Source organism: Melampsora larici-populina, assembly GCF_000204055.1.
Source record: "Melampsora larici-populina 98AG31 unplaced genomic scaffold MELLAscaffold_37, whole genome shotgun sequence".
Taxonomy (NCBI): domain Eukaryota; kingdom Fungi; phylum Basidiomycota; class Pucciniomycetes; order Pucciniales; family Melampsoraceae; genus Melampsora; species Melampsora laricis-populina.
The window spans coordinates 447,655-458,325 of record NW_006768801.1 but is presented as its reverse complement, the minus strand read 5'-3'; the positions used below and the strand labels follow the sequence as shown (position 1 = coordinate 458,325).

Below are 10,671 nucleotides of genomic sequence, written 5' to 3'. Positions count from 1 at the left end.
GCAATCAGGCAAGAAAAGGACAAGAAGAAATCAATCTGAAATGTGTTGTGATGGATGAACTAGTTCTCTCTCTCTCTTTGATCGCTTTTTACTTTCTTTTTCTTTCAAAGTACATGCCAATTCAAAGTGCTTTTGATTCGACATGTTGCATTAGTGTGATCTTGTAATCTCAAGTTCTTCAATGAGGATACATATTGATTCTAGCCATCTCGCTTACAAGCATCTTCAAAGAAGGACAAGAAAAATCAAATGAGAAAAGTGGATGTATTCTCAACGTGTCTGCCAGGTGTTTCAGCTAATAGACAGGCTATCTTCTCAATTATTTTCCTTTCTTGATGATCAATCAACTCTGGGTTTGTTCTGACTTTCTAAAATGTCTTCTCCATCTTCAAAATTGACTTACCGTCGTGTCTTCGCTTGGATGACAAACTTTGCGTTTGTTGTGTTCTATCTTGATAATTTCTACAAGAAATTAATTGATCTGTGCTAAGTTAAAAAACACCTTTAATAACATAGGCTTATGCTTTTTTCTCATCGATACATCAACACTCATGCATAATGAACCCTGGATAAAAGATAATTTTACCTCCTAGTCTTATTGTAGGCGGTACAATTTATTGTAGGCAGTACAATCTATTGTAGGCGGTAGGATAGCCGACGTAATACTATTCATCCCACAATTTGTTTGGTTCTTGTTGTTCATCTCTCATTCTTCCTGCTACCTCATCCGCCTTCTCATTGATTTCCATGCCCTTGTGTCCTGGTATCCAGCAAACATGGATGTTTATATTTTCTCTTTTAATCTCATGCTTTTTTTTTGGTTCCGGGGACTCGTGTAGAAACTCCTTCACGGCTCGAATTTCACTGAAATATTGTTGAGCCAGCTATGTAAAAGTATGTTTTGATCTATTCATCCATCTTTTGATCAAGTCAACCAAGTCAACCAGAGCCAAAAGAATGGCTTGAATTTGCAAATATACTCACTTTGCCAATTCCCTGAATCCCCGGAATGGTATGGTATGTATATCACTCCATCTCAATCTCCTCTTGAACTCGCTTTATATCTTTCGTTTCTTCTCACTTGGGTCCCCGCTCAATTGTTGCCCCTATTTGACCCTCTCATGGAGTTTGTATCAGAAAACACGTGTCAAGCGATCAGAAGAGTCGCCATTGTAACACTATTAATTTGTTTCTTTACGCAGCCGTTCAAAGAATCAAAATATGTATGACGATCGAAAGACAAGGTGAATATATAGGTCAGTGGAGAATGTTGTTGTAACTTTTCGCTGGGTCAAGGTGTTTTTACAGGTTATTATGTATTCTGATCGAGGCGATGCCGTGATACATGACAGGTTGCCATGATTACCTCATCATCTTGAGACGGATTTGAGTCACTATTGGTGCTCAGGAAACAAGTTTGAAGACGAGCAAGATTCTATTACTTGGTGGTATGTATTCTATCCATGTTTTCCCGTGATTGGAAGATATTCACTTTAGTTATAGTAAATTTTCTTTGCTCTGGTCTCCTTTATGAGTGATCTTAGCTAATATAACACCACACATCAGGCTGCGAGAGAAGAGAACAAGCGCTGGATGGAGATGGCACCGTCATTCCATCGATATATATGGTGGAATTCAGCTCTTCTCATCGGAATCATGATCATGATCTCTCATCTACTGTTAAATCTCATCTTACCTTTGTTTGTTTCGAGAGCTTGCAAATATAAAAAGTCAATTGATTATTCCAAATTCGAGACGAGTATTTTAGCTTGGGATTTGAACTGTATACCCCAGTCTGCACCATCACAATGATGCTTTGAGATGGATGAAACAATTTAAGAGAAGGAATCCGAGAATTAGATGAGACTAAACATGATGCTGAGCTCGATTTGAGCACTTTAGTGATCATAATCAAGGGAGATGGCTAATAATAGGACCCTGATTTCCATAATGAGGCCTATAACCGACCCTAAGCGAACCTACTAGCGTGCTATACCACACAGCTCGTCTTACTCTCCTCAGCATATACCACTCCTGACACCTTTGGATGTGCTCACACCTGTTGCTCATTTGGGTTTAAAACCGCAGTCTTCGTCTCATGAGCGGCGTTGTTTCCGCACCCCCTCGATATCAGTGCCCAACCGTCATACGAAAACACCGGCCACACAATATACGAACGATGCTTGCTCGACAGCTTTTCAGCTGGACATTTGTCTGGTTTGGTTCATGCAAAATCACTTTGCAAGATCTCAACGTTTCAAAGAAACCTTCGGCATCTACCCTCAAAGCCCGAGCGCAACCCTTTCTTGAAAAAGATCTCGGCAAGGAGCTCGACCAAGCTCCATCTTATCTTCGACGCCGCTCAGTTGAACTTGTCGCACACGTGCCCATGAATCTCATTTCGCAAGGAAAAGACTTCAAACACATTGCTCAAACGACAACATTGGCTGGAAAGCCAGCTAAACTTGACAAAGGAAAAGCAATCATGATGGACACCAGCGACTTGATCGAGCACGAACCTAACGTATTCTTTTCCGAAGAGGAAGATGAGTTTTATCAGAGTGATGATATCATAGAACTAATGAAGGAGACATATAAAGACAGCGAGTTTCGAGCTGAACATCTGAGGTTTCCCGACGAGCAGGCGCTGCTAGAACACTACGGCCCTATCTGGAAAGCATCAGGACTTGAAATAGATAAAATGCTTCGATTTTCAAACTTGATCGGGTTGGGAAAACGCGCGCCTCTGACCCGGAAAGGCATCGAGGCAGAATGGGACGAACTATACAAGATGAAACATTGGCCTATCTCTTTGGGATCTTTGACGGTAACGCGTGAATGGGATGATTATGAGGATTGGTTCATGAATGAGTTGGGCGATGGCGAGAAAGTGCTGCGCGACTGGGTGAGGTACGTGGTGTTGAAAAGAGATCCCACGTGGGATGTGTGGTGGACAGATGAGCAGCTGGGCAATTGGCTTTCTTTATCAGATAAAACGGAGTGGCGTAGGCAATTGATGGAGGGTGACCAAAAGAGATACTTGTCTGACGAAGGCAGTCAATCGGCGGCGGCTGAAATGCATGATAGGGCTCCCGGAATTGATCTTAACACTCCTGGAATGAAGACTGAGGCTCCTAAAATAGATACTACTCACGAGATAGACACCAAAGGTCTGACTAAAGTTGATAACCCAAATGGATTCAAATTCTTCACCTGGAGATTTCAACAAAAGGCTGAGATATTCTTGACAAAGGGAGGATATTCAAAATGGTGGCGACGGAAACTTTGGAAAAAGCTTAGGCCATTTCAGCGCAAGAAAAAAAATTATTCAAGGTCTACATGATAATGTTAGTACGGCTAGAGTTAGAGCTTTGATCCTTCCCATATTTCTTAACTGATTCCCAGCTCGCCTCTTCTATGTAGTAATACGCATCGGCCTCAAGCAAGATACCCTTATTTGTCCTCGCAAAAAATGCATTATCTATTTTCACCTTGCATCATTTTGAAAGTTCAGCATATTTGTAAATGCATTCAGCAAAACAAGCCTATTTTTTTCTTATTCTCCTCCATGCAATACTTCATCATTTTTCATATAGTCAGACATGACCAAGACTTTGTGAGTTTGCAAACTAATACTAAACTCACTTTGCGATCGCCTCAGGTCTATTCGTCATTCTATTCGTCATTGACTGTCTGAGAATTTGCGGGTCCCAGCCGATCTGTGGCAGACTCATTCTTCATCTTTGAGGTACAGTACATGTCACCGCAGCAGGTGAAGAAATTGCTCAGTTCAAAATCTGTAACTCCTGCCTCGATCGATGTTAATGAATGATAAGCCCAGAAAATTCAGATCCCGCTACGTGAATACTTGACTTGCTTCGGCTTCTGTTTCCTACGAGCCTACCGTTGATCGCAGCACCCAGCAAAGCATACGAGCACAAGCCACAAAGTCCAACATCTCAAAGGTGTTGCATTAAAATCCAAATCATTATTAGCTGATCAAGCCGATCGACACCTACCCAAAGTGATTGAATTTGTTTCTGAGTACGCCTTTGCATATCAACTACTTTTTAGAAAATAATTCCGTCATTGCACTTGCTCCGTGGACAAAAAAAACTGCGAATCCGTACTCCGACTCCATCTTTCCAAGAAGCTTCCACCGAATCTTCATCTCTGTACTAGCTAAACTCGCCGAAAACCGCTGAATGCTAGCACACCGTCACAAAACAAAGTGAAGACACTGTGAGTAAACTTTTATATATGACCTCTCCGTTCATGCGTTGACTCTTTGATGGCCTCGATCAAATCAGGTCATTAAATTTCTAACCAAAGAAAGACAAACACTGAAGATGTTTATCAAGCAGCCTCAAGTATGCAGAATGATACAGTTTATCTTATTCACTGCTTTCATTTCAAAAACCATTTCACCCGCGGTGGTACCACTTATAGTTGGCAAGTTCAAACATATTGAACAGATCACCAACAAAGCACACAGAGGACAGATAATCGGCGATACTGTCAAAAACGGATCAGCAGCCAATATCCATATGGACTCTAAGATCAACCCGAACCTTGCAAATCCGAAACCTTCAACCCAGTTCCGCTGGGGTGATCAGTCCGCCCCGAACATAGAGTCTATTCCAAAAGTTGCGGATGAAAATGCCGGAGGGTACGATGACCATCTTGATAGAGCAATCAAAAATCGTCGAGCCAAAATGAAACAAACACCAAGAAGATATTACAAGTATCGTTCAGAATCACCTCGATTGCAATTCAAGACTTATTTCCTAGACCCGTGGAAGAGTTTCTTTTTGAAGATGATCTCATCTTTGAAGCCGGTGGGCATAGGTATGAGGACAAGAGCCATTCAAAGGATCATCCGAGCAAGCTTTTTAGTCACCTGGCCAGCTTTCCTCCTTGGTTTTCCTTTGGGCGCCTTGCGCGGCTGTCATTGGTGAGCCTCTGGCACTGCTGAAGAAGACCACTTGGATATATCAATATCCAGGTTGCATTCGCTAGTTCGCTACCATCAAGGAGACATAGATATCTTCCTGATAAGACGTGAGAATCACTGGCAGCTGGTTTGGAAGTGAATGAAGATTGCCAGGCAGTCGTCGATACTGGCGACATCTCCTTGTGATAGGTATAAGATACTTACTACGATGATCAATGCCGTGTTCACGCCAACAAAACAAATCTTCCCTCCGTTATATCTCCTTTTCCTTTTTTTCCTTGATCAGTTTGTGTTGTACTCTGAATCCAAAAATGTGGGCTTAACTTTCAACATCCAAGACGTGTGCTGTAACATTTATTTTAGTAACCACTCCTCACGATATTATAAACCTGATCCTGACCTGACCCCTGGGTATGTTCAATCCAATCAGACACCGAACTCCCTGTGTTGGTTTGCGAAGTACAGCACAGGCATATTAATCACACTCATCTGTTTATACATTGAATTTTGTCTGAGTTTGAGGGTTGTAAAATGAATTTCAGTGAGCAGTCCTCAATATGCTATGAACATCAGCCTGACTTGAAGTCTGGGTATGATGATAAAGTGTAGATCTCTTTGGGCTTGTCCATAAAGTACATCACGGATTTAGTAAACCCAGCAATCTTTCTATGCATCAAACAGTATTTGAGCTTGGACATGGCAAAAAACGTGGTGAAATCGCTACAAGTAATGAACAGCCATTTATTGACATCCACTCGCGTAAGATTTTGGGAAGAATATGCATCTCAAATGATATTTTCATTTATTGGAAAGGGTTTTTGAAATATGACCTCTTTGCTCAAAAATTTGCGGCTGTTGTAAAGTGAAATGTTTCAAACACTAAAATTTTGAAATGGGCACTGCTTTCAAAGAAAAGTAGCGACCACTGTGAAAAGAGGCACAGGCGGTTAAAATTGCGCTGATTGAAATGGTTTGAGGGAAGAGATAAAAGATTTCATGAAAAACAAAACAAATGGAAAAGGTGCATACAAATCAATGCTGTCAGATAGAGTACTAGGCAAGGCATCATGTTAAAATACCAAAATATTGGCTGAAAATGTCATCAAATTATACTTATAAGTTTGATCTTTCAGTCATGTAGATGGAAGATGTTCAAGAGTGGCATAAGATGCTGTTGCAAAAAAATGAACCAAGGGTTAGCAAAGTTGAGCAGTTGCAATGCAGACACAGAACAAAGGATGATTAGATTTCTACTGTACTCACTTGTCCATCCTCACTCCTCTCAAGAGGGGTTCAGTCTAAATTAAATTGACAGAGCAGTACTGTCTTTTTCTTGAAGGCTCACATTATATGTTGTACCCTTTGTATGTCTTTCCTTGTCCTTGAATTTTCCATTGTGTCTTTTTGAAGAATATCAGGTGGTATTGTGCATGGTTGATTTCTTCCTCTCCAAGCTTGCATATTCCAAGATGATTTATAGAATGTGATACATAGTATCACCATGTAAATATCCGTGTAGCACGTCGACGTGCACACACTGAGAGTTTTGAAATAAATCTCAGTCTTTTGGTTGAAATGAGACTGAGATTACTGTTGAGCACCCTTTGTGCTTTGTGATTTGTTCAAAGGATTTGCATAATCCTTTGTTGTCAGCAGGGGTCAACTGCCTTTCAACCTCCCAGGTGATAAGGGGAAGATGCGCTTGATGTGGCACCTCTTTGATGGGTTGTTACAGGTTCTACGGAGAGTCTTTTGTGTGTGCACGTCGACGTGCTACACAGATATTTACATGGTGTATGGTGTACAATTGAATATCAAATTCTTATTAAGACACTGTCCATGGTGCTATGCCTTGTAGCCAGTGTCTTTCAAATAGGAAACCTTGAATCAAGCTGCAATGCTGTTTTTCAGAAAAAATGACAAAGTTCAGACTGTGACTTGCACAAGACAGTCAATCTAAGATGGCACTGACCCCCAACCCCAGTACAGGGCACCAAATTTTTCAGGAATTGTTTGCACAAGCATTGAAACAAGAAATAGGCCCAAGACACATGTGACAGATCAGGATATATCACACAGAACTGGGAAAGATCAAAAGCAGAGAGAAATATAAGGCAGAAAACAAACAGCAAATCTCTAAGAAAATAAGATATAGAACCAAACAAAGAGATTGAAGAAAATGTTGCAAAAATTATATGTCAACCCCTTTTTTCTTCTTTATCAAAGTATAGGGATCATAAAACTCTTCCACAGCTGCCACCACCTTTCCAAGATTTTTTTTGAGCCATTGGCTCTTTTGATTGATCTTGATGTTAGACCACCTTGCATAAATTTGCACACACACTTTCTGCAATCAAAAAAGTTCTTTCAGCTGCAGAAGTCCCAAGGAACTTGCTTTGGATTATGGTGCATGGACAATGAAGTAAGCCAAAACTAATGCTGAAGGGAAGATAATTGTACTTACTCTCCACCATACTAATATGGATGCATTCCCAAGAAGTACTGATTGAGTCATTTTTTGCTGGTCAGAACTTGTGTAGCAGAGGTGCTGAACATGTTTGGCTCATCAAGTGGATTGAATGGTTGATTAGCTTGAGGTTTGGACTCAGAAGTTGGTTTTGATGTACAATTAACATTAATTTTCTTGTACTGGGACACATTGAGGCAACATAGGTCCTCAGTTCAAATGGCATAATCAGGATGCATATTCTTGCAGAACTCTAGTCAAAGTCTGGAACTTAGAACAGTCACCATTACAAGACAATAACAGTTAAGCACCTCTGCCTGGTATTCAAGGCTGTTTGATTATGCCACCAATCATGTCAGATAAGGCTTGATATGGTGTGACCTGTTTGGTATCAACAAGGACAGATATTAATCCAGAGTATTGGAAGACAACCAAGGCACCTGAGGCTGTAGGCCCATTGCCTTCCATTTTCTCTGTTGAACGTAAAAAAACTTTGAATCGAAGGACAAAATTTTCAGAAGAAGAATGAGAATAGAAAGTAAATTCAGTATAAAGTGGAAACATCATAATCAAAGGCACATACCCCCAGTACATCATGCAAGCCTTTCATCAATAACACATGCAAAGACTGAGAAATTCTGCAAGAATAAGCTTGAAGAAGCCAATAGCTTAGCTGTTTAGAAAATAAACCAACCTGGGGTAATCAAGTGCAACATGAGTAGTACAACAGCACAAGCCAAATGAGCTACAAAGAGCAGAAACACACCTAACCATACACATGCTAAGGTTAGGGTGTGTTCAAAGAGGGCTTTGTTGAGCTATCCATTTTCTATATAACATCATTATTTCATTAATAATAAAAACAGTACAGGACTTTACCTTGCCTAAGTTTATACTTAGGTGAGGTAAAGTGGTATAACGGGAGACAGGGCTCGTAGGGGGAGAGTTCTACAGACTAGAACTGTTCCCCTACCCTGATCGCGTCAGAGGACCGCGAGAGACATTCTCCGGAGAGATCTCTTCTGTGTAGAGATCTCTCGTCGTTTAACAGAGAGGTTACTAGTACCTCTCTGTGTTGGGTTGTCTACTTTGATGGGAGGGGGAAGGCTGTGATCCCTGTTTCTCTGGGCTGGCGACAGGCCTGAGCCTAGCGGGCTTCCCCCTTACCTGTCGCTTGACAGAGGATTTGGCTCATGTTTCTTAGATTGTTGCTCCCGTATTGGATGAGTACATAAATTACCGAGAGTAGAGGGCTAGGAATGAGCTGAGAACTGGGTTAAAACGGGGGTAGAAGTTGTGGACTACAAAGGGTGGCCTATACAATGCGCCAAGGAAGATGGAGGAAACTAGGCTGCTTGTGAGTCGGGAGGGTTGTCGTTGCGCCGCAATGTGTTGCGCTTGAGCCAGTCTGCTGGAGGGTCATCAAAGGTGGGCTTCTCCCAAGTGAACACGGATAAGTCGTATTTGGTCTTGAAGCATGGAATGGTGTCCTCTGAAATTTGTAAGGCATGTTTCGCTGCGGACCATTCCTGTTCGTTCCAGACGCGCTGGTACAAGGAATGGCAAGACGACTTCCATCTTCCGAGTTCTTTAATCGAGTCTGTCGATACTCCGGCTTTCGTCAACAAGGTTGCTCCGCCGATACGAAAAGAGTGACCTGTCATTCTGGATCCAGTACCCCAGGCACGGTTCATCGCCTTGATCATGGATTGACGAGTGATGGCTTTCAGGCCGGTAGGGTCTTTTGAAAGGAAAAGGCGGGGGTCACTATCCTCCCAAAACAAAGATTCGCTGAGGTTTCGTAGGGCCTCTACCGGGCATAAGACGCCATCAGTCGCCCTTAGATTCAGGTACTGGACTTCTCCTGGGGCTGACGTCTTAGCCTCTCGTAAGCCTATCACGGCGATTGTGGTTCCTTCGGATTTGTGAAACGTAAGGTCGGCTCGTAGAATGGCTGTAAGGTTGTATTTTCCGTGTTTGGTGTGTTTACAGACCAATTCTCCTAATCTAGCGAGACCCCAATACGCTACGAGAGCAAGAGCAGTCAAACCCAGTGGGTCAGGTTCGTGTTCGGCCAAATTTCCCACTAGAATGATAAGAGCCTTTGGGGTAACTGGTTCTCGGTTTGCTCGAAGAATCGGTGCCCTTGCCTCCAAACGTTCTGAGGCCCTCAGGATGGACTTAAGTTGAGTGAGTTGTATATCCGGAAAGTAGTGGCCATGGAAAGCATGCCAAGTACGCAGCGCTGTCAAGTACTTCCGTATGGTCTTTACTTTAATCGGTTTGTTGGTTTCGTTCTTGTTTGTGTTCTCTCCTGCCCATACTATGAACAGCTCCACTACGTCGCTTGTCGCGGGGAAGGTCTGTAGCCTTTTTTCAGTCGTGAATTTCTTAAATTTCGAGACTCCCGAAGCGTATGACTCTATTGTCGATCTGTTCCAGGAAGCACGTAACATGTGGCGTTGTGCTCTATTAAGTCTGAGAGGTACTTTGTCGTCTATCCTGATAAATGGGGTTATGTCTTTCATGTTTATCTGATGTTTCCCGAGTCTGTGTCAGTAATCTATTGCCTTGTTGTTTATGGATGGTGTGCTTACTGAGGGTAGGCTGAGACACGACTAGATTTCGTTGGGAGGTTACGGAGTGGAGGGCCGACGTGACAGAGGTTGATTGATTTGTGCAGGGTTTATGTATAAGTAAACGAATTTAACGGAGGGCTTGGAGTTGGTAGGTACACGTTCGGAGAAAGTGGGAAACGTTTTAGGTTAAATTGTAGAGGTCAGCCTGATGTAGGGTATCATCGCAGTTATTTGGATTTCGTTCCATTTCCGGTCGCGTGATAGGTCCACCTTCGTGTCAATCTACTCTCCGAAGACCGTGGGAAGAGTTTTCCGGTTAGGTCACTTATTAGTCCTGATATTGTGTTTCTTACTCACGTTCTTTGGGTATTGATTGTTCTTTTGTCACGTCTACTAACCACTGTGTCAAGTCTGTTGGGATGTCGATGTGTACTTGGCGATACCAATCTTTCCCGGACGGAAGGCCTCGTGATAGTAGGTCCGCCACGTTGTCGGCTGAGCAAACTCGCCTTTGTTCGAGTTGGCAGTCTGACGAGAAAAGCTGTTCCGAGATACATTTCCATTCTTCGTTAACCCAGTAGTCTCTGGATCTTTCTTTTCTCAAAACGCCTTCCGTCGTTGTATTGTCTGTCAAGACCAAGAATCGTTCGCCTTGTGTATCGCGTAACTTC

At 42.4% G+C, this 10,671-nt stretch overlaps 2 protein-coding genes across 2 annotated transcripts; both read left to right on the top strand.

Moving 5' to 3' along the window:
* Positions 1 to 2,179: 2,179 nt before the first annotated feature.
* MELLADRAFT_65815 (uncharacterized protein) lies at positions 2,180 to 3,343 on the top strand (the record flags this gene model as incomplete). Its single annotated transcript, XM_007413568.1, has 1 exon — positions 2,180 to 3,343. The coding sequence occupies one exon, from the start codon at positions 2,180 to 2,182 to the stop codon at positions 3,341 to 3,343; it is 1,164 nt and encodes a 387-aa protein (XP_007413630.1).
* Positions 3,344 to 4,349: 1,006 nt separating this feature from the next.
* MELLADRAFT_109539 (uncharacterized protein) lies at positions 4,350 to 5,820 on the top strand (the record flags this gene model as incomplete). Its single annotated transcript, XM_007413569.1, has 3 exons — positions 4,350 to 4,838; positions 5,241 to 5,365; positions 5,559 to 5,820. 3 exons carry the CDS (start codon positions 4,350 to 4,352, stop codon positions 5,818 to 5,820), a joined length of 876 nt encoding a protein of 291 aa, XP_007413631.1.
* Between the last annotated feature and the right edge of the window lie 4,851 nt (positions 5,821 to 10,671).